General features: G+C 43.0%; 1 protein-coding gene across 1 annotated transcript; it reads left to right on the forward strand.

Annotated features, from left to right (window-relative positions):
• The first annotated feature begins 225 nt into the window (after positions 1–225).
• Positions 226–6,885, forward strand: LOC110506746 (iroquois-class homeodomain protein IRX-5). The gene is made up of 3 exons (XM_021586588.2): positions 226–884; positions 1,892–2,297; positions 2,809–6,885. The coding sequence occupies exons 1-3, from the start codon at positions 642–644 to the stop codon at positions 3,513–3,515; spliced, it is 1,356 nt and encodes a 451-aa protein (XP_021442263.2). The 5' UTR covers positions 226–641; the 3' UTR covers positions 3,516–6,885.
• The last annotated feature ends 18,497 nt before the right edge of the window (positions 6,886–25,382 follow it).

Below are 25,382 nucleotides of genomic sequence, written 5' to 3' on the forward strand. Positions count from 1 at the left end.
GAGTTGATCTACTGGCTCGCATGATATCGCCATCCAGGGGCTGGTGTACTGGAGTCCTTGTTAGAGAAAAAAACATAGAGAAATAGCGGGAGGGATTGTTAGTGAGAGAAAGAGAGGGGAGGGAGGGAGGGGGGAAAGCGGGAGAAAAAAAGAAAACATGGAGAGGGAGAGAGAGACAGACAGAGATAGGCAGGGCTGTGGTATTAACCCAGCATAGGCTTGCCTTTTCCTTCGATGACTACACCCCGATAGGAGGAGCGTGAAGAACGTAGTAGGCGTCAGAATCCTCAATTTACAACTTAGCATCTTGGCAGGACATTTTCCCAAGCAAAGCCCCCATCGGAAGGCAAAAAAAGTTCTTCTGCACGGCATGAGGCAGAGTGAGCAAGAGAGAGAGAGAGATAGGAAAAATAGAGCGTAGCAAGCAAACACAGCGGTCAGTTGTAGTTGACTATCAGCGACTAAAAATCTATATCTAAGTCTATGTATTTGTTTATATTTTTACTTTTTACAGCAATCATTTAGGGGGGAACAGACAGCGGTCTGTTGATACGAGACTCCTATGACTGAAATCGGACAGTGCATGAGAAAATAAAGAGGAAAAGTGCGCAAGTAAGTGGCTTACTTTCGGGGCTTTCACCATGGCGTATCCTCAGGGCTACTTGTACCAGCCATCCCCTTCTTTGGCGCTGTATTCATGCCCGGCGTACAGCACCAGCGTTATATCGGGACCCAGGACCGAAGAACTTGGTAGATCCTCATCTGGCTCTGCTTTTGCTCCCTATGCCGGATCTACCGCGTTCAGCAGCGCTTCGCCCGGGTACAACTCCCATCTGCCGTACAGTGCGGAGGCAGGAGCGGCCGCGACATTCGCTTCATACGTGGTGAGTGAGAGAGCATTGACTCGAAATTGCCGAGTGGAAAATCTTTTATTGTATTGTTTGTGGGCCTATGTGTAGAGTGTTAGCACCGTGCAAATGAGGCAAATGTATTTCTGGTTTAGCGTGCGTCTGTATTTTGCTGATGACTCTTTTTCATTTGGGTAAGTTAGTTGTAAATAGGCCCATCCATTTGATGCAAAGACGAACATGCAAAATAACCAATTAGGCTAATTAGCATGTTATTGTTCTTTGGATAAATGTAATTTTTCTGTAAATAATGAGCAATGAAATAGGTCGTTGTGTTGAAGCAGTTTGCATACAATAACAAACAGCAAGCTCCCAACCTCGGTAGAACACATTTATATATGCTGTAGTTATTTGTTGGATAAGGTCTTTATTAGTCTATGCGAAATTATAAACTCGTTTATTTAGGGCTACTCGGTTGTTTTTATGGGCATTGACCCATTCGTTAACTTGGGAACACAGATCCTAATATTTAACATATTCTAAACCTGAATGGGAGTTGAGCACGCAGTTATATTCAAATGAAAGCAGGTATGTAAGCCAGCTGAAGAATAGTGGGAAATAATGATAGTGAAATCCTGTCTTGGTAAAATTATGAGAAGAGAAGACATGGTAGGCCTGTTACGCATGATGCTAATGCTTCATCTAATTTGTAAAAGAGGTTGCTTTCACTACGCATATATTACGTTGTAGTGGCTACAGTCAGCAAGACAGGCGCATCTTGAATACAAAAACGCACAAAGAAAAATTAAGTTGAGAACAATGTCCATCTGTGTAAAATGTCAAAAGTGCATTGGTGACGCATCTGATGCTTGATTTATTGTAACCAACCTAAACGTCAGAGGTGTGTGTGTGTGTGTGTGTGTTTGTTTGTGTTTATTATGGTGCCTTGTTATTGTTTGTAACTTATTTTGTAATGTTTTAATTGTTATGAGTCGTTGACAATTATCTGAAAAGCATTTTCTTTTCGACGGCTTTGTTTTCAGAGTTCTCCCTATGACCACACGACGGGCATGGCTGGGTCTATAGGATATCACCCCTACGCTGCTCCCCTGGGTTCATACCCCTACGGTGACCCGGCATACCGAAAAAACGCGACCCGGGATGCTACCGCCACTCTCAAAGCCTGGTTGAACGAGCACCGTAAGAACCCCTACCCCACCAAGGGCGAGAAAATCATGCTGGCCATCATCACCAAAATGACCCTCACCCAAGTTTCCACCTGGTTCGCCAACGCCAGGAGGAGGCTAAAGAAGGAGAACAAGATGACCTGGACTCCCCGAAACCGGAGCGAGGACGAGGAGGAAGACGAGAACATCGATCTGGAAAAGAATGACGACGACGAGCCTAGCAAGCCGAAAGACAAGGGAGACTCGACAGACACAGAGTCAGGTCTGTAGAAAAATCATCAATTTTTTATCGCAGTCGTTTCCACTCAGGGCACAAAATGAATTGCTGGTTAATGGTGGTATATTATTTATAATGGGACAATTGCTTTACATAATGATCACCTTGAACTCCCCTCATTTGACTTATCATGTGCTGAAAATTGCTGGTGACGTAAAGTGTTTAGCATTCGATTTATCTTTAACTGCATAATAAGGCTGGCTGCAGCTGGTGGACTGGGCTGTGTATCGCCTAATGATAATTATTACGATTAAAACACAATCATTAATATCACGGTTTTCAGTAGCTGTATACCTAGTTGTTTGCAGGCCTATTATTTATTAGCCAACTTATTATGATAACTAGGCCTATTATTATGGTAATTAGCATTTGCACAAATATGAACGCACGAGTGCATGAATTAGGGGCCTATAGCATATTGGTAGCCTATGTATCTTATGTCAATGTTATACATCTTTTTCACAATAACTTAACTCTTGTCTCTCTCTCACTGCAGATCATAAATTGCTGAACCCGGGGGACATAGTGTGCGACAGATTTAAAGAGGAGAATCATGGCAAAGAAACGGATCCCCTTCTGAGCGACTCGGAATTAAAAGACCAAGGGGATAGGACAGAGTTACTGCCCGAGTCTGCTAAACCTACCACCTCGTCTCCATCCGCCATGCCTCGGGGAGGAACGGAGCTCGTTGCGCAAGACAAGCCGTCAGAAATTGGCCATGCGCCGGGCACGGTAAACAGCAACGTGACGTCTGTCATTCACTCCTCCCCATCGGCCCCTAAACCCAAACTCTGGTCCCTGGCTGAGATCGCAACGTCCTCAGACAGGTGTAAGAGCAGCAGCGACGGGCCGCAGGGCCATGGGATGGGTCACAGCACAGTGATCACCACCAATGCAGCGTCACCATCAAGGTCCTCCCCACAGTGCCCTCTCCCAAACAGCACAGTCTTATCCAGGCCTATCTACTACACGTCCCCTTTTTACCCGGGCTACACGAACTATGGCAGCTTTGGACATCTTCACAGTCACAGCAATCACGGCTCAGGCACGGGCTCCACGGCACATTTCAATGGATTAAACCAGACTGTGTTAAATAGAGCAGAAGCTTTGGTAAGAGAAAGCCAGAAAGGCAGAGGCCAAACGCAGGTAGATCTTTGTAAAGACTCCCCTTATGAACTAAAGAAAGGTATGTCAAACATTTAATACCTTGATCCCTTTCAAAAATCCATCGGACCTTTATTTATTATTTGTGGTTGCATTACAAAAAATAAGAAAAATAATAATAATAAAGGAAAATTCTGAGAACAGTTATTTTCTGAGTAAATGCTTATCTTCAAATCTTAGTTTCTGAATGGTTAATCCTAATGATGTAACAAGAATGGTCTTCATCGCTGCAGCCGCCTGAGTCTATTTGTATTAAAGACTAATATGTATATTTAATGTAGCATTTTTGTATTTAAAATGGACAATACACTATCTTTGAAGTAAATTATGAGAGAAAAAACTACACGTGTGCAGCGATTATTCTGGGGGGAGCGGAAGGGGGAGGCAACTGTTATTATCAAATGTGTCAGAAGGGCTTGAAAGAGGAACACATAATGGAAAATGAAAGAGATATTTATCGATGGGATTGTGTTCTTTTACCCCGTGACAGGTGTATCAATTACATTATCGATACAAAAAGAGCACTTCAGCTTTATACAACATGAAAACATGTCGAAATTTCACAAATTCTCGAGTGAAAAACAGATAGGCGTACAGCCTTTTAGGTCTACCCAAATATTTACATTTTGGTGGGGTTTGGCCAAAGAAATTGGCAAGAGTTTAATGAATATATGTATATTTCTGGCTCTGTTTCCTATTCCTTTCTACATGTGCAGTAGGAGGATACTTATGAAGGTGAATATGATAACAACGGCATAACTGGAGGCCCAGTCGTTTAACCCAATTACTTTCCAACCGCAACGTGTTATAAGCAAAGCAATCAGGTGGCGAACTCCAGTAATGAGTTCGATTTTATGCCAAATTTAGAGCTCATTACTATTTCCAAGGCGTGGCAAAGCTGTTAAAAGGACGCAACCATGCATTTATGGCTTCAGAGCACACTGGCCAGTTATATGATTAATGTTGGAGCCTCCTTAATGACGCGTTGGATGTGAAGCACTCGTGGTTAGGTTTGGAGAGAAGGAGGATAGCAAGACTAGCATGTCAAGCACACAGTAAAGGCCACATAGTTTCCAGGGTTTAATCGGTTTTGTCAATAACCGAGCCTCTCACTGTCCTGAAGGCTCAAACTCTTCCTTCCCACTTCCGCAGGTAGGTGTCACACTTGCTCCTAATTTCAGGGGTCTCATTCTTAATCCGTCACGGAAAGCCGTCCCTGATCGAATGGCCTAGTTAAAATGGACCAAAGACTGGGAGGCAGAGAGAGAGAGAGTTAGAGGGAGAGAGAGAGAGAGAGAGAGAGAGAGAGAGCAACTTGAAATGGTCACAGTTATTACATGTTTACTATAACAATACTGCCAAGTGGGAAAACCTGAATATTACAATATATTAACATGAGACAAACCATTTCCTTTCCGGAAATACATTACCGTGGTGGATTTTTGAGAGAGAATTTTTTTTAATGCGGCCTAATCTTTGAAATTTTGCTGATTTGTAAGATGAGACCAATGCTATCTTGATTTGGCACAGATATTGAGAAATGTTTTGAAAACAAATCTGTTAATTATACTCGATGTATTATATTATTACTACTAGTAATATTTGTTTTATCAGGTGCCAATTTTGTTTTGTTTTATGATCAGTAGTGAACCTTTAGTGTTTCTAGTATCATTATAATCAGTTGATCAACACGGGAGTAAATTAGCTCATGGCTTCATGGTATTACTCCCAACATTTCATATATATTCCTGTTTCTATTTCTAAACAACTCAATCTTTGTCTTGATTATTTCTATTGGAAAAATATTGAAATAGGCCTACGTTTAATAATTTAGAATTATCTCAAGTAATAATAATAATAATAATAACAGTAATAATGAACTAGTGAAGTGGGCCAGCTTGCTCTTGTTTACTGCCTTTCATTAATCTCTATAGTTTACTTTCCGCACTCGAGTTGAAGCCTCCCCTGGGCTTTATATAATTCCCTTAGCCCTAATGTCCTCTATTCCGAGTCACACGGGCGAGCGACTGGGGCTTCTATTTTAATCTCCCAGAGTATGTGTGCTGCCTGGCCCAGTGATTGCAACACATCATCCGGCTAAATAGCATAATTATGTTTTTCTTTGCAGATCCCTCCAGGAATTGAAGTGTTCGATGCAATGTCCCCTAAGAAGACATCGTTTTTATTTTAAATAGGCTTTTTAAATAGAATAATGTATTTTTCAAAGGGCCAATATATACAATTTCAGATACGTAAATCATCTATATTCAGCTTAGGTAAATATTGAATTGTTTAGAATCGTTTATGTGTAACATTTAAAGCGGTGACACAGATACCCGAGTATTCTGATAACGCAATTTTACACCGCTCTCTATGATTCGAGGAATATGAGGCAAATGTTTGGAAAATAATCATTTATACTGCTAAATTGGATCTTCAGACGGACATTGCATAGCCCATGGGCACGGAGTAATAAAACATGCTTGTCATGTTTGTCTTCTGCACTGTCGAAATAGCCCAAACGATTTGACCACATTTGTGAAATATCGTTTTGAGACGGAGTTGTTGTTTTTGTTGTTTCAGAGATGTGCTGCTATTTAGTAATTCTCCTCCACGCAGTTTGTTATTCAAATCACGTCTAGAGGGACAGAGAAACAGGGCCTCTGTGGAGACTCATTCAACATATTGAGTATGTAAAAAAATACATATATTTATTGAAATAAATTATTATGATTATTATTAGGCCTATTATTAGTATTATTATTAGCAACTGCGGCTAAAGACAATAACACGAATATATTTAATCCATAAAAAGGACTTTCCACAATCTTAGTTTGAACACTGATAAAAAATGTTGAAAAAATTAAATCCACACTGCTTTTTAGCGTTGTAATGCGTTCGTGCTATCGAGAGTGAGACCACTGAATCTGTCCAAAACCATTGTCAGTCCTGAATGCATGGAACAGGGGAACTCTGCAATGATCTAGCGCAACTTTATTCAACTTCTTTCTCCCTCCGGTCTCTCTTCCAGTTGAACGGCTCGCTGGCTCATTGTTGGGAAGCGATGCATGGATACAATGTGAGAATGCCAAGTGAGGTTGAAACAGTTCCCATGTGTGAAGGAGGAAAAAAGCATAACGAACCCAATTGAAGATGGAAAAGAATAACCGATATATATTTTCGCTTTGTCGGGATAAAGGAAATATTGACATTTCATCAATGCATTTACGTCTACATTAGTTTAAATCTGTAGGTCTGGAGGAGGACAATATTGAACTGTTAGACTAATAAAATAGGATCGAAATCTGCATACATTTGTTACAGTTGAGAAAAATGTATGTCTTGGGTCATTTCGATTTTCAAAATCGAAAACACGTTTTGTCAATGCATGAATGCAACAAATAAAACATGCCTTTATGGATAATTATATTGAAGACGTACGGACAAATTCCATTAAACAATTTTTTTTCAAAATCTAATTGTCACTTCAAGTGTAGGCTGTCGCTAGGTGTATCCACTAAACAGAAACAGACATGAAAAAAACGTATATTAATTTGGTGCATACAACCTGGGTGAGAATATAAATTATTGCAACAAAAATGCAAACGATCTTAAACATGAATCCCTAAATACCTGCTATGCACCCACACCTTAGCGTTGAAGCATAGCCATCTAGGCAGGTTCGCCACATAAGCCCTAAAATAAGACATTTATACATATGTTTAGTATCTGTACCATCATATTCTACTGGGAAACGTTACACTGTGACTGAAAATAGTGTATATAATAATCACAATTAGGTAACTGTTTTTGTAAATCAATATTTTCATTTCATTTTACATATTTGTAAATGCAAATAGACCCAAACAAGCTAGGCCCATATGCCACATTCAACATTCATACGCATCTCCACCCATTATGCACCCAGTCTCCGGTGATAGGAAAACTTCGGTGATATCAAGAGAAGATAGCCTAATCGAGTTCGGCTAATATTGCACATTGACGATAAATATGCAAATCATTGGTCTGTAAAGGAACGTTTTAAGGGGAGGGGGGGGGGGGCAGTTATAGGCCTACTAACTTTCATGGTTTTGAAATGAGATCTTCATGTAAAAAATAAGCCTAGGCCTAAAGGCTACTGGGAGATCAGTCTTTCAATCGGCTTCAAAATAAGCATTGCAATGTCTCACATTTTCTTTCTGTACTTGAAAATCTCATAGGAGCATAATTAGCATACACAAATTGCATTATAGCATACACAAATTGCATTATGGGACATTTTCTTGATTTTATATCATTGTTTTTACCTGTATGGTGATATGAAGTTACAAGTGTAAATGGAAGGTTTTGTCAGGTTACCTGTAAGGTGGAATATATTGCACAATTCATGATTGATTGCCTCAGTGTGAGGATATCTAGGGGTCCCGCAAACCATGTCACTAAAAACCAGAACCTGTTGATAAATAAATTCCCACTTGTCCTTAAAAATGAACCCAAATGAAAAAAGAAAATGTCTAGGCCTACATGATCCAACACATCTGCCATGACTGCAGTAGAGTAGACTAGAGTCAAATTCCGCTCCAAGTGTAAAGAGACACCCTTCTATTTGACCTGCCCACAGCCCACTTTATTCGGGACAACATCTGTGACAACCAAACAGTGTTGCCAAATACACAACCGTTTGTTTTCTTCTTCTACTCCTTGAAGTGAACAATATGTCACTTCATTTTCCCGCTAGTTGGTGTAAGAAAAAAGGGGAGAGCGAAAAGAAGTCTGTCTGTCTGTCTGTCTTTTTGCAGAAAAGCTAAATATCGTTTGGGAATGGAGCTATTGTGAGTGTAGGCTACCAAAAAGCAATATCGAGGCATTTTGTCTCTCAGAAAATAATGTCTGATCAGCTCACCCGTCAACAGACGTCATCGCCCCCCAAACGCTGTCAAACAAAGCTGAAGTGGAATAGTCTTTCAGCTTTCAGAGGGTCTCTCTGGGAATACCGCCTCTACTTATTTAATCATCATATCCCCGAGAGTTCGAGCCTCTTCATTCATTATGGGCGCACAACATTCAGCCGTGCTGTTTCTGTGTAGGACGTGAGCGAGGCGTTAGCTCTGTTTTTGCGAGCAGGGGAGTCGTGACTGCTTCGGACAACATTTTCACAAATTACCCACATTTACCCCCTAAAAACCGAATCGGTGTCAGGGCTCATCTGACGTGTGGCGTTTCGGTTGGCTTAGAAGATCTTCAGTGCAAAGAACAAGCAGAAGAGGTACACTGAATGTTTAGATATTATTTGCCTCTTCTAAACCGTTCATATTGGATGAACTTTTTATAGGCCGGAGCGCACCGTAAACCGACCCAGATGAAGTGGCAGTGGGGTGGGTGATTTACCACTATTAACCCCCACTCTACCCTCAACCTCACGGACTGTTTTTCTATTTTCCATGGAGCTCTCGGGGGAGAGATTACACGTGTAATTTTCAGCTGTCTGATGTTTTAAGTAAACCCCCCCATACATAAATAAAACACTTCTATGAAGAAAAAACATTAACGAAGAATGATGAACTGTGAGGTGGTAGGCTACTTCTATAGGAGATTTAAGCATGATCTGGATTTATACGTGTTCTATCAGCATATCATTATAATGCACATGGTTACACAACAATATGGTGGGTGAATGTAAGAAGGGTAAGGGGTTCACTTCAAAATGAAGAATTTGGGTATTTCTGGGGTGTGAACTTCAGACCACATAAACAACACGTATTACCTTGTCAACGCCAAGGGAGATTTTCATGCAAAATCTGCAAAAATCATTTTTGACGTCTGTTTTTTTTAAAGAACCTTTGTTTCACCTTTGCGATATTTTATACAGCCTGCACTATTCTGTAGGTCTGACAACTCCGATGTGTGGGAGCAAGTTGTTAAAATTATAATTTGGTAAGGAATATTTAAACTAGGGGGAAAATAAATTAGACATTTTTTGTTATAAGTATAATTTTTCGACTATTTATTTAAAACTTAAAACATACAAATACAAAAGGTAATTAGGCCTACTATATAAATAATATGCAAATGTATTATTTATTTATTTTGTATCATTAATTTTTATCGTCTATGTTATTATCATTATACAATTAATTCAGTAATTACTTTTTCGAATGTTGAACTTTTTAAATTATTTCTACAAAAACACACTTCATACCCCAGAACATCTCAAGCCACTGACAGCACCTTGACTCCCGTAAGTCCTGCCTATTGAGCGGTCTGTTCTAACAGCAGTGTGGTCTGAGCTCCTGACCCTGTGACTGGAGAGGGGCCCTGTTCAGTGGCCCTGTAAGGGCTCACTGGTGCTGCATGCTGGGGGCCCCTGCCCTGCCCTGGAGGAGGTGGCATAGGCTCTGTCTACTGGGTACCTGCACACACACACACACACACACACACACACAAACACACACACACACACATACACACACAAACACACACACACACACACACACACACACACACACACACACACACACACACACACACACACACACACACACACACACACACACACACACACACACACACACACACACACACACACACACACACACACACACAAGGTAGGAGGGAAGTATTGTGGCCAGCTCCTCAGCTAAGCACTGATCACAGAGCAGTGAATAAAGCAGCAAGGTCTGGAGGAGCAGAGGAGATGCCAACACACACAGATCTTGGCTCATCTGGTCTTCCCTGTGTGAGTGTGTAACCAGGACCCTCCCGGTGGTTACAGGACTGGATATATCAACCACTGAACTTTGTCATCCTGCTGGCTACTTTTAGTGACACACCACAGCCACAGGATGGGCCTTTAGCTCGCTACCTTCCTTCCAACAGGTTCAGCCCAACCTCACTTTCAATTCGTGCATATATGTATATAATGTATTTCAGCAGATTTCGTGCAGGATTGATATAGCGGTAGGGTTTGGAACAGAATTTTGGAAGATACCTGATAATTATATTTTATTGAACAAAACAGAGCTATGTCTGAAAAACACACAAAAAACACTTGGGGATATATCAGTTATTTCAAGCACCTTTTCAAAAGGAAATCCTAATCACAAGTCCAACAATGGTTAATAAAACCATGAGGAAACACCTTTAAAGCAACGCAGCAGCTCTTATACAGATAAGACCCTATATTATTACATTATTAATGGCTCTGATGAAGATTGATGAAGTGTTTTCTTTCAGTGACTTCAGAGGGTCCAGGAAAGGGGGGATGAGAAGGAGGAGGGGTGGAGGGTACCGTGCTGCCTGACTGTTTATTTACATTTGCCCTTTTTAAATGATCCCTTTCTGTCCAACATCTGGTCCACATTACCTCACAGATATCTGTCCTAATGACCGCTCCTTCTGATGCCTCTCTCCTCTCTCATACATACACATATGCACACAAGTGGTGCACACACACACACACACACACACACACACACGCGCACGCGCACGCGCACACGCACACGCACACGCGCACACACACACACACACACACACACACACACACACTTGCATGTATGCACATGCACACACACAAACACAGACACACACAAACACAGACACACACAAAAACACCTGGGAGACTTTACCCTCCTCTCTCACACCACCACCTTGAACATAACTCCTCTTTCCTTCTTTCTTGCCCTTCATGTTGTGCTCCAAGTCAACCATTTTCTCTAACTGCATCCCAAATTGCACCCTATTCTCTGTATAGTGCCCAAATTTTGATCAGGGCCCATAGGGCTCTGGTCAATAGTAGTGCACTATTTTAGGGAATAGGGTGTCATTTGGGATGCAGCCCCTGGGTTTGGTGTAGCCTGACGGATGCAAATGGCCACTTACTTAATTGGATCAGTTCCCAAGATGTAGATAAACTGGTGGTGCTTTTTGCCAAGTTATTTTCAGCTGCGTTCAGTTCAGTGGTGTGTGTAGAGAACGCTAATGAGGAGGAAAGAGGAGAGGAGACACGGCAGCATAGCTGTCCTCAGTCAGAACTCTGAACCAGACTTCTTCCCTGAAACACAATGAGGAGACGGGGACGCAGGTCCCCTTGTGTGACACCACGCTTTACAATCCAATTAAGAAGAGTGCCCGTTGATGATGCAACACAGGAGCTGTCCAATCAAACGACAGAACATGGAGCGCACCAATCTGAGCCTGCCTGCTCTTTCAGGAACAGGTAGTGGATATTGTCATTCAACAGATAAATTAGTCTGGGAATGAAATTGAAATTCAAATGGTGCCTAACACAGACAAAAAAGGAAAAGGAAATCAGTTTCATTCCATCCTGTCTGTGTCTGCTCATGTTGCGCTAGCTTAATACCTGAGTGCTTCAGACATTAGCAGATGATTATGGATGCAAACATGGATGCCGTCATACCAGTTCTGCTGTGTTGCTTCCCCAAAATCAAGTGGTGGCTGTGTGCCGAGGGGAGAGAGAGTTGGCTGAGGTTCCTTAATTAACAGGGTGGTCTACAGCCTGGCCCAATAGGTAATCTCATCAGAGCAGGGCTTTAAACAGATGAAGACCACCCTCCTCTCATCTCCCTCCCTCGATGTGTCCCCTCTCCCTACTCACAGCCCCCACCCCAAGGACTCCCTCTCTCCCCTCCCTCCCTCCCTGTGTCCCCTCTCCCTACTCACAGCCTCCACCCCAAGGACTCCCTCCCTCCCTCCCTCCCTCCCTCCCTCCCTCCCTCCCTGTGTCCCCTTTCCCTACTCACAGCCCCCACCTCAAGGACTCCCTCTCTCCCCTCCCTCCCTCCCCAAACCTCCAACCATGCCACAGTCAAAGTCGCTAATACCTGGAACAAGCAAACATGGCTAGCAACAGACCAGGGCTCAAATAAATCGATTGACCTCATTTTCAATAACAGTGCTGTTTCCAGACAAATGAATGATTTGTTGGCTGCATATAAAATGGCCATCTGGATGGAGTGTACAGTACAATACATGTACAGTGCAGTAGGTAGCAGACCTGGGTTCAAATACTATTTGAAATATTTCAAATACATTTGAGCATTTGCTTTGGCCTGCCTGGATTGGCAGGTAGGAAAGGTTTGCACTTTTCAGATTTTAAAATTGGTTCCATTGTAACAGGCAAGCGCAATCAAACCGATTGTGTATGTGTATGTGAAATTACTTCAAATACTATTAGAACCCAGGTCTGGTAGCTATGCATCACCCGGCAGCACAGCTGGCACAGGCTGAAGCAAGAAGGTTACAGTTAGCATCATCCCTGTCTTAGCATCTGGCTGAAGCTAGGAGGTTACAGTTAGCATCATCCCTGCCTTAGCATCAGGCTGAAGCTAGGAGGTTACAGTTAGCATCATCCCTGTCTTAGCATCTGGCTGAAGCTAGGAGGTTACAGTTAGCATCATCCCTGTCTTAGCATCTGGCTGAAGCTAGGAGGTTACAGTTAGCATCATCCCTCTCTTAGCATCTGGCTGAAGCTAGGAGGTTACAGTTAGCATCATCCCTGCCTTAGCATCTGGCTGAAGCTAGGAGGTTACAGTTAGCATCATCCCTGTCTTAGCATCTGGCTGAAACTAGGAGGTTACAGTTAGCATCATCCCTGCCTTAGCATCTGGCTGAAGCTAAAATAAACCAATACCGGTGAGGAGATTATGCACTAACTGAATTTTGCACAGTCTGGTCTCAATCATATTAGGCCATAATCGCAATCAATCTTGACACTATTCTGATCCAATCCAAGCCAGCCCTGCATCCTTCATAGACATAATGTTATTCAGTTATCAAGTCGCGTTGTAGCTCTGGCCCCTTTTGTTTGAGAAATAAAGAGAAAAAATGATTACAAAACAAATCCATGACAGCTGTATTCAAAGTCTTCGTCCCACACAGTCTTTTTGTTTTGGGGGGCTGAGATCGGTGGCATCGTGGTTCACACTAGCTGCACTGCCTGCACTTGAGATTTTTAAAGACATCTGATTTATTAGCTTGTCAAGGGAAGCATTGTTCAAGAAGGCAATCAAAAAGCACTTACCTAGCTGAACTAAAATTACTGCTTCTTCACTGGCTAATTTGTGTAACTCCCATGGAGGGGGCTGGGTAAAGAGTTTGATGAGGCATAAAATTATGATTAATGAATTTATTGCCCCACTGCTCATCAAACTGTTGTAGTATATACTTCTCCCTTTTTCCTCTTTGATGCCGATGGTGTCGGGGAGACCGGAGTGACTGAGAGAGAAGGACAAGAGAGGGATGGTTTAGTGCTGGCCCTGGTCGCCCCCCCAGTCCTTAACCTGTGTGACCTGACAGGTATGTGAATGTAACTGGGGCTATGCCAGCAGACTGGGTACACAAAGGACAGTTTAATAGGAGGTTAAACTGGAAACAGGAGTAAACCCGCTGCAAGGGAACATGCTCTCAACTTTCAGGCTCTGATCACTATGTGGGAAAAGCCAGCAGTAACCAGATCCAACAACGCCACCCCTCCACCCTCTCTCTCTCTCCCTCTTTCTCTGTAACCCCTCCCCGCTTTAGCCCTCGAAAGAAGACAAAGCCAGTGAGTGAGCAACAAAACCAGCAATTAATTAATAAAAAATCAACATGAACACAAACTATTGAGGAAACAATCACCTTTTTGTGAATTGGAAGAGGCTAGCGTAGGAATATGCCATTATCATGTGCGCGCGCACACACACACACACACACACACACACACACACACACACACACACACACACACACACACACACACACACACTCATTCCAAATTATGATTGACGATGGTAGGTGGGGGGGGGGGGGGATGGGGTAGCAGGGGTAGAAGAGCGGTCGCCATGGGGTAAAAATGACTTCTGCATATTTGCTAAATAAGCCCCCGTCTATCCCCCAGTACCTCCTCCATACACCCCTCTCCCATGACTCCCAGGCAATACATCCCTCTGTCTCTCAGTTCAACATTGTATAGATGTTTACACTTGATTACTCCACATGCCTTTCTCCCCTCTTGCTCTTTGGGCAATTGTGCTTAATTAAGTCCTCACTTGTTCACCATCTCCGGGAACACTAAAGAATGCATTGTTTCTATGCACTGCAGATCCCCCTTGGAGCTCTCGTTGATGTCCCCCGATAGGCCTGTTTCTGCATTCACAGATTCATTAGGTTGGTCTCTTAAATACATCAAAGGGCTTCCATTCACACAATAAACTGATAAAAGCAATTATGACCCACTGCTGTATGGTATCTAGATCACATGGGATGTAGCATTAGATAATGAGCAGGCTTGATGACATAAGAATTCTGAGAAAGTGCTCTCTCTTTCTAGAATAAATATTCTGCCTTGCATGCAAGGTTTTACTTAACAGTATAGTATGAATTATCATAACAGTGATGGATGAAGTACAGCAGTATATGGTGCAGGAAACCCATATTACAGAAAAAGTACAATTCTTTCTTATGATTGACATAAACTCCTCACAATAGTCAGAGGCCTACTCAACACAGTTATGCTTAAAAGGCTTGCATATGTTCAACATTAAATGTTACCACTTACATTCCTTTAAATATTAATTTCCTTCATGCACTCCGTCATTCCCTTTGACAGTGGTTGAAGAAGGGATAGGCATGGCTGTATGGTTGTGATAATCTCATTTACTGAGATGCATGGAGGAGATGAAATACATTTGTCAAAAAGGAGAAATTAAAATTCTCTCTGCAGCACCGAGTGCCTGATATTACCCCTCTCTCTCTCGCTATCTCTCTGTCTCTCTCTCTCTCAGCAACCCAATCAGCATATGCAGATAGATCATATCCCAATACATTTTTCATGAGCATGTTTCATCTTTATGTGGGATAAAAAGGAAGAGGGGGAAAGTGGTTATTAAACAAACGATTGAATCATCAGACTGAGAAATAGCTTTAAAAATAAACTTTCTGAGCAAATGTTTTGCTCCACAATCCATTTAAACTCTTTAACAAATGTGCATATACCCAGTTCATTATACAGCATGCTTTTGAATGGGAGCAGTCAGAATGGAATACCTCCTCTATCAGGCTATTACTAAACTTGATATTTTCATCAAAGATAGTTGTTTTTTCACCTACGATTGAATATGATTGAGATCGTCCACACTATTTATCTCAAATTAACTCAAACAAATCCCAGCTCTACATATTATGCAAAGGTTGTAGAAATGGTCAATAGTTTGCAATTCAAAATGTAATTCCTCTAAGAATATCGTAGAGTTATAATATCTAGTTCCAACCAGAAAATACATCCATGTGAAATTCTAATAAGAGTGTTACTTGCATATAATTTACCACAGTAACACAGTAGTCCTAATCCTCCGAGCACTCTCGGTGCTGGCCTGTGTGTGTGTGTGGAGGGGGGGGGGGGGGGGGGGGGGGGTTCATACACAGTCATCACTTTCATATTTAGCTCAGCTACTGCACAAACACAGAGCAGAGCTGCATAGAAGCTACTTTAAATTAGCAACAGAACACTGCCTGCTGCATGTGAAATGTACCTGTAAGTCAGCATTTCATTGCACTGTGTACTCCATGTACAGTATATTATGTGTAAAAGACAAATAAACAAACTTGAAGTGAATTTACTGGCAATGACTTCTTTTCAATTAATCTGCAGTTTGTTCAAGATCAAGACAGATACATCACTGAAAACAATGATAGAGGAATTAAATATCCTATTATTGTATTATTCGTTTTTACTTCACACAAATTACAGTACCTCCGTCCCCAAAAATACTAGGCTTATAAAATACCCAATATTTACACTACCATGTTTGTGTGTCTCAGCAAATTCACCCGAGAGTTGAAATGCTCCTCTGTGTCAGATGGGAACACACATTTATTACCACGCAGGGGACGATCGTTCCCCCTCTCTCTCTCCTCTCTACCCCCCCCCCCCCCCCCTCTTCCCCCCCCCCCCTCTCCTCTCTACCCCCCCTTCTCTCTCTCTCCTCTCTCTCCGCCCCCTCTCTCTCTCCTCTCTACCCCCTTCTCTTTCTTTTTCTCTACCTCCAGTCCTTGACCTGTGGACTGACTCTTCCAAATGCACTGTGTTCATTAGCAGGTCGCCCACCACACCTCCCGCTTCACTGTCATTAGTAAATACATTCAGTATTGACACCCATATAAAATATAAAAACCACTGACACATTATGTCATAGAGCAGTTTTACCCAGAGGGCAATGTGGGTTTCAGTCTCAGCGTCCCATTACACCAGCCCCAAGCCTTCCACCTGCACCAGTCAATAGGGAGTAAAACTCTGATTTACGGTCAGAATCACACAGACAGAAAACCCTAAAAGACGTATTGTGGCTCAGCCGCATAATATGTTAAGGTTAGACAGTCCTAGTTTGCACACATAATTGCTTAAATGAGGGCTATTAAGCCTAAGTGCATATAATTTTACTGTTTGCCCTACATTCGACCTGATGATTACGTTGATCAATACATATGATTTGTAAGTCGCTGGCCATTGATCGAATAGTAAAATGTTTTACCTAGGGTAAAGGAGCTCTTACTGCAGGCCAGTGACACTGAGAGGAAACAGGGATGCTGGGCGACAAAATAAGAGGACAGGACAAACATGGCTGCTATTTCTAAAGACACACAGACCCCAAATGTACTGTGTTGGTTCCCATATTTCCTTTTCACTTGTCCCTTTCCAACACGCTTCCAACAACTATGGTGGATGCGTAAACTTCCTAGTGCAGAACAGTCTCTTCAAATTATGGGTGATTGCTGCTGATTTCAAATGTAAGAAATACAAAATAAACAAAGCTTCACAGACAATCAGTAAAAAGTCCTAGCTGAGTCTGTTCAGATCTCCAGGGAACCTGTAGAGTTCATAATCAGCCTGTGCAGCTCTGTGGTGTTACACAAACAAACACACACACACACACACACACACACACACACACACACACACACACACACACACACACACACACACACACACACACACACACACACACACACACACACACACATACACACACACACACACACACACACACACACACACACACACACACACACACACACACACACACACACACACACACGCACACACACACCACCACATCCTCCCCCTCTTTCTTAAACATGCACATCTTTAATATAGAGAAGCATCACACTACAAATCACTTGGTAACATTCAAAAGAAGGCTTTGTGTGGCCTGGGAAGATGTGCTGCTTGAGGCACAATTAATAAGTCTAGCTGTCAGAATAATTCATATTCAATGAAGGCAGATTGAATTTCTGCAGGCAGGGTGATGCAGACTCTGAGAGGAAGAGGCAGGCAGAGTGATGTAGAGAGTGAAGCATAGGCCCTTACTGGGCATACTACCTGTTAAATGAGGCCCTTACTGGGCATACTGCCTGTTACATTAGGCCCTTACTGGGCATGCTAGCTGTTAAATGAGGCCTTACTGGGCATACTGCCTGTTACATTAGGCCCTTACTGGGCATACTACCTGTTAAATGAGGCCCTTAATGGACATACTGCCTGTTATATGAGGCCCTTACTGGGCATACTGCCTGTTATATGAGGCCCTTACTGGGCGTACTGTCTGTTATATGAGACCCTTATTGGACATACTGCCTGTTATATGAGGACCTTACTGGGAATACTATCTGTTATATTAGGCCCTTACTCTGAATACTGCCTGTCATGTGAGGCCCTTACTGGGCATACTGCCTTTTATATGAGGACGTTACTGGGCATACTACCTGTTATATGAGGCCCTTACTGGGTATACTGCCTGTTACATGAGGACCTTACTGGGCATACTGCCTGTTACATTAGGACCTTACTGGGCATACTACCTGTTACATCAGGCCCTTACTGGGAATACTGCCTGTTACATTAGGACCTTACTGGGCATACTGCCTGTAACATGCAGACCTTACTGGGCATACTGCCTGTTACATTAGGACCTTACTGGGCGTACTGCATGTTATATGAGGCCCTTACTGGGCATACTGCCTGTTACATCAGGTCCTTACTGGGCATATTACCTGTTATATGAGGCCTTTACTGGGCATACTGCCTGTCATATCAGGGCCTTAGTGGGAATACTACCTGTTATATTGGGCCCTTACGGGGCATACTACCTGTTATATTAGGCCCTGACTGGGCATACTTCCTGTTACATCAGGCCCTTACTGGGCATACTGCCTGTTAAATTAGGCCCTTACTGGGCATACTGCCTGTTACATTAGGACCTTACATACCTCTGGGCATACTACCTGTTATATGAGGCCCTTACTGGGCATACTACCTGTTACATGAGGACCTTACTGGGCATACTTCCTGTTACACGAGGACCTTACTGGGCATGCTACCTGTTACACGAGGACCTTACTGGGCATACTACCTGTTACATGAGGACCTTACTGGGCATACTACCTGTTCTATTAGGACCTTACTGGGCAAGCTGCCTGTTACATTAGGACCATACTGGGCATACTACCTGTTATATTAGGACCTTAATGGGCATACTGCCTGTTTCATGAGGACCTTCCTGGGCATACTACCTGTTATATTAGGACCTTACTGGGCATACTGCCTGTTATATTAGGACCTTACTGGGCATACTACCTGTTATATCAGGCCCTTACTGGGCATACTACCTGTTATATGAGGCCTTTGCTGGGCATACTGCCTGTCATATCAGGGCCTTACTGGGCATACTACCTGTTATATTGGGCCCTTACGGGGCATACCGCCTGTTATATTAGGCCCTGACTGGGCATACTGCCTGTTACATTAGGCCCTGACTGGGCATACTGCCTGTTACATGAGGACCTTACTGGGAATACTGCCTGTTACATTAGGCCTTTCCTGGGCATACTACCTGTTATATGAGGCTCTTACTGGGCATACTGCCTGTCATATCTGGCCCTTACTGGGCATACTACCTGTTATATGAGGCCCTTACTGGGCATACTACCTGTTACATTAGGCCCTTACTGGGTATACTACCTGTTATATTACTGGGCATACTACCTGTTATATGAGGCCCTTACTGGACATACTGCCTGTTACATTAGGACCTTACATACCTCTGGGCATACTACCTGTTATATGAGGCCCTTACTGGGCATACTACCTGTTACATGAGGACCTTACTGGGCATACTTCCTGTTACACGAGGACCTTACTGGGCATGCTACCTGTTACACGAGGACCTTACTGGGCATACTACCTGTTACATGAGGACCTTACTGGGCATACTACCTGTTATATTAGGACCTTACTGGGCAAGCTGCCTGTTACATTAGGACCTTACTGGGCATACTACCTGTTATATTAGGACCTTAATGGGCATACTGCCTGTTTCATGAGGACCTTACTGGGCATACTGCCTGTTACATGAGGACCTTACTGGGCATACTACCTGTTATATTAGGACCTTACTGGGCAAGCTGCCTGTTACATTAGGACCTTACTGGGCATACTACCTGTTATATTAGGACCTTACTGGGCATACTGCCTGTTTCATGAGGATATTAGGACCTTATTAGGACCTTACTGGGCATACTACCTGTTATATCAGGCCCTTACTGGGCATACTACCTGTTATATGAGGCCTTTGCTGGGCATACTGCCTGTCATATCAGGGCCTTACTGGGCATACTACCTGTTACATCAGGCCCTTACTGGGCATACTGCCTGTTAAATTAGGCCCTTACTGGGCATACTGCCTGTTACATTAGGACCTTACATACCTCTGGGCATACTACCTGTTATATGAGGCCCTTACTGGGCATACTACCTGTTACATGAGGACCTTACTGGGCATACTTCCTGTTACACGAGGACCTTGCTGGGCATGCTACCTGTTACACGAGGACCTTACTGGGCATAGTACCTGTTACATGAGGACCTTACTGGGCATACTACCTGTTATATTAGGACCTTACTGGGCAAGCTGCCTGTTACATTAGGACCTTACTGGGCATACTACCTGTTATATTAGGACCTTAATGGGCATACTGCCTGTTTCATGAGGACCTTACTGGGCATACTACCTGTTATATTAGGACCTTACTGGGCATACTGCCTGTTTCATGAGGACCTTCCTGGGCATACTACCTGTTATATTAGGACCTTACTGGGCATACTGCCTGTTATATTAGGACCTTACTGGGCATACTACCTGTTATATCAGGCCCTTACTGGGCATACTACCTGTTACATGAGGCCTTTGCTGGGCATACTGCCTGTTATATCAGGCCCTTACTGGGCATACTACCTGTTATATTGGGCCCTGACTGGGCACACTGCCTGTTACATTAGGCCCTGACTGGGCATACTGCCTGTTACATGAGGACCTTACTGGGAATACTGCCTGTTACATTAGGCCTTTCCTGGGCATACTACCTGTTATATGAGGCTCTTACTGGGCATACTGCCTGTCATATCTGGCCCTTACTGGTCATACTACTGGTTATATGAGGCCCTTACTGGGCATACCACCTGTTACATTAGGCCCTTACTGGGTATACTACCTGTTACGTTAGGCCCTTACTGGGCATACTACCTGTTACATGAGGACCTTACTGGGCATATTTCCTGTTACACGAGGACCTTACTGGGCATACTACCTGTTACATGAGGACCTTACTGGGCATACTTCCTGTTACATGAGGACTTTACTGGGCATACTACCTGTTATATGAGGCCCTTAATGGGCATACTTCCTGTTACAATAGGCCCTTACTGGGCATACTTCCTGTTACATGAGGACTTTACTGGGCATACTACCTGTTATATGAGGCCCTTAATGGGCATACTTCCTGTTACATGAGGACTTTACTGGGCATACTACCTGTTATATGAGGACCTTACTGGGCATACTTCCTGTTACAATAGGCCCTTACTGGGCCTTACAGGGCTCTGGAGTGGGAGTGACTGGAACAGAATAGATAGGCCTGTGCTGTGTACATTGACAGATGGCTAAGCATTGGAGATATCTTAAGCTATACTCTTGGAATGGTTTGAAACATTCTTTGTGTTTTGGCAATAGAGTAGTGTGATATGTGATCCATCACAATGAATGAAGCAACAGTGTTTAAAGAGCAAAGGATCTGTTTTTTTTGTATTCTTGTTGTGTCACGTTTATACTGATGGCAATCAGATACCCATACTTGGCCTGAACACCTGTTTTCCCTAGCAGAATGTCCCTGTCATATGTACTAAATGGCAAGACACTGTAAACATCTAAGTATCTCTCCATCCTTCATTACCTATATCATTCCTTATCGATCTTTGTCTTTGTGTTGTTCTAACAGCGTCTCTTTCGCTCCACAAATGGGGTGTACATGACTGTGTGTGTCGGCATCTGTGCATGAGCCTGTGTGTGTGCTTACAAGCTTGCCTGTATGCGTGGTCACTTGTGAATAGTGTGTGTGTGTGTGTGTGTGTGTGTGTGTGTGTGTGTGTGTGTGTGTGTGTGTGTGTGTGTGAGAGTGCGTGCGTGCGTGTGTGCGTGCGTGTGTGCTCGAGGATGTGTCAGTATATGCTTGCATGCATACGTTGGTTCATGTGTGTGTTCTCAGTCTACCTGTGTTAGAGCCAGGTGCTGAGGGACCTATTAGGAGGCATTGGACCTGGATCAATAGAGAAAACATCAGAGAGAATGTGAATTCCTAGATTCATTAGTCAACTCTGTTTCTGGTCAATGAGGTGGTGTTAAACCCCTTCACTCCTGTGTACACCAGATTAGCACTGTCTGATGCCATCCAGCGCAATGTACTGGGTGTATAAGGAGAAATGGTGTAGAGGTATCCTATGCGTGTTCATGCGATATTAAGACATTGTTAAAGGTTCTACACATTCACCTACCTACCACATAGAGAATACATTTTTTTTTATTCTAGGTGTAACACCTTTAAAGACTTTATACACATATTTAATTAATATTATACACTGAGTTTACAAAACATGAAGAGCTCTTTCCATGACATAGACTGACCAGGTGAATCCAGGTGAAAGCTATGATCCCTTATTGATGTCACTTGTTAAATCCACTTCAGTCAGTGTAGAAAAAAGTGTCGGGGCAGTGCAACTCAACTTAATGTACTCAGTGTATATTTTAAGTGTTGAGGAGTGAGACAGGGATGTCTTCTGTCTCCATATCTGTTAAATAACGGCATCGTTCATACTCGCAATGAAAATAGTGTTTTATTAACAATGTGCACAAAGTGTACATCTCAACTCTCCCTGATCTCCCTGTCATTCATGTATGTCACCTTAGATGTTATTGTCCATGTATTAACTTGTCTAGCATTTCCTCCCCAAGCTGACAACTGAACACAGACATTTCTGACCAAGGGGTGGGTCAAAGTTGGAGTGGATTCCATCTGCTTTCTGTTTATGTGTAAACCCAACCAACAAGCTAGCTGCTAGGGTAACAGGAGCACCTCACAGCAGCGTGATCAAGCATGGGTAGCATGAGTACACTACACAGGGCTATTAGATGTAGAGTGATACGGTTGAAGCTGCTTCTTGTGAACCTCACCGCCACTCACTAGTTTACTGTTGAGGTGAGCTCTGGAATACCAGGTAGGTAGCCACTCGAATTGGGGTGTGTGTGTGTGTGTGTGTGGGGGGGGGGGGATAGTTAGCCCAGCTGTGACCTCATATCCCTGACCTGGTCTCTTGCTAGCATTCATCCTGTTCAGCTAAAGTCTGATGCCATTCACTTCCCTCAATCAAGCTCCAGTTGAGACGTGTGTTGTGTGTTTGCATTAGGCTGCATCGTCTCCCTGCCTCCCAACCTAGTTATTAACCCAAACAGTGGCTGTCACTTGTTTGTGTTTCAGTTTTAATTGCATCTGGATGTTATGTCTCATGTGAACACAGACATTAACATTTCTCTTGCATGGTATAATCAGTTGTTCAACCACAATACCATACAGACAGAACAGAGACGGGAGGGGAAATAACCACATGCAATCATGTTTGCTGCACATGCACATTTGGGTGAGGCCTGTTTGTTTGTGTGTGTGCATGTGTGTGTGTGTTTGTGCGTGTGTGTATATGTGTGTGTGTTTGTGTGTGTGTATGTGTGTGTGTATGTGTGTGTGTTTGTGTGTGTGTGTGTATGTGTGTGTACTAGGATCTAAATAAGGCCTCTATAGGCCTCCTGAGGCCTGAGATTGGATTTCAAACCCACACAGTCTCTATCACACCCCTCAATAAGCTCTGTGTTTTTAATGAGGGCAAATTCAATCTGTGTCATTTTCTCCCGACCCAAAAATATCCAGTGTCATTAAATCATCCAATGAAAATGCACTCTCTCTGTTCAAGACCAAAAGACATACCATAAAACATATCATAAGACTTTCAGTCAGTGAGTACAGCTCCTGTGTGAGAGACAGTATGACATGTATGGTGAATCATGATGCAAAAATGTAATGGAATCAATCTATCTATAACAGGCATTCTTCTGTTCAACGCAATGTTGACGAAGACCATGATGCTACCTGTGCCAGAACAGACATGTGATATGACATCTGAGGTCCCTGGTTTCTCTGAGAGCCTCTCTACTGTGTATATGAACATCAAAGACTTCTATCTCTCTCTCTCTATGGCTGTTCAACCCTTCTGTCAAAACCATTCAGATCTGTCCAGTTGCTACATTCAGTGCTACAGATGTAGTACTGAATGTAGTACTGAATTTTTGTTGTTGTTGTAAGATGGCGCCGGAGGGTAAGGTTGCCGTTTTATGGGCTCTAAACCAACCGTGCTATTTTGTTAGTTTTTTTCTCTGGCTTTTGACCAGGTGTCCCACCTAGCCGTCATACCACTCAGGAAGGAGACGCATTCTGTCTCCTAGAGATGAACTTACTTTGCTGCGAAAAGTGCAACTCAATCCCAGAACAACAGCAAAGGACCTTCTGAAGATGCTGGAGGAAACAGGTACAAAAATATCTATATCCACAGTAAAACGAGTCTTATATCAACATAACCTGAAAGGCCGCTCAGCAAGGAAAAAGCCACTGCTCCAAAACCGCCATAAAGATGCCGGACTACGGTTTGCAACTGCACATGGGGAGAAATATCTTACTTTTTTGGAGAAATGTCCTCTATGATGAAACAAAAATATAACTGTTTTGCCATAATGACCATCGTTATGTTTGGAGGAAAAAGGGGAGGATTGCAAGCCGAAGAACACCATCCCAACCGTGAAGCACAGGGGTGGCAGCATCATGTTGTGGGGGTGCTTTGCTGCAGGAGGGACTGGTGCACTTCACAAAATATATGGCATCATGAGGGAGGAAAATTACGTGGATATATTGAAGGAACATCTTAGGACATCAGTCAGGAAGTTAAAGCTCGGTCGCAAATGGGTCTTCCAAATGGACAATGACCCCAAGCATACTTCCAAAGATGTGGCAAAATGGCTTAAGGACAACTAAGTCAAGGTATTGGAGTGGCCATCACAAAGCCCTGACCTCAATCCCATAGAAAATGTGTGGGCAGAACTGAAAAAGCGTGGGCGAGCAAGGAGGCATAGAAACCTGACTCAGTTACACCAGCTCTGTCAGGAGGAATGGGCCAAAATTCACCCAACGTATTGTGGGAAGCTTGTGGAAGGCTACCGAAAAAATGTCACCCAAGTTAAACAATTTGAAGGCAATGCTACCAAATTCTAATTTAATGTATGTAAACTTTTGACCCACTGGGAATATGATTAAAGAAATAAAAGCTGAAATAAATCATTCTCTCTAATATTATTCTGACATTTCACATTCTTAAAATAAAGTGATGATCCTAACTGACCTAAGACAGGTAATTTTTACGAGGATTAAATGTCAGGAATTGTGAAAAACAGAGTTTAAATGTATTTGGCTAAGGTGTATGTAAAC

This window comes from Oncorhynchus mykiss, chromosome 26 (genome assembly GCF_013265735.2).
Source record: "Oncorhynchus mykiss isolate Arlee chromosome 26, USDA_OmykA_1.1, whole genome shotgun sequence".
Lineage (NCBI taxonomy): Eukaryota > Metazoa > Chordata > Actinopteri > Salmoniformes > Salmonidae > Oncorhynchus > Oncorhynchus mykiss.

What these genes read in the sequence shown, in the direction of transcription:
- LOC110506746 (XM_021586588.2), top strand. Translation starts at nt 642, where the DNA reads ATGGCGTATCCTCAGGGCTACTTGTACCAGCCATCCCCTTCTTTGGCG. An exon ending in CGACATTCGCTTCATACGTG is followed by an intron (nt 885 to 1,891) that starts GTGAGTGAGAGA and finishes CTTTGTTTTCAG; the next exon opens with AGTTCTCCCTATGACCACAC. An exon ending in CTCGACAGACACAGAGTCAG is followed by an intron (nt 2,298 to 2,808) that starts GTCTGTAGAAAA and finishes CTCTCACTGCAG; the next exon opens with ATCATAAATTGCTGAACCCG.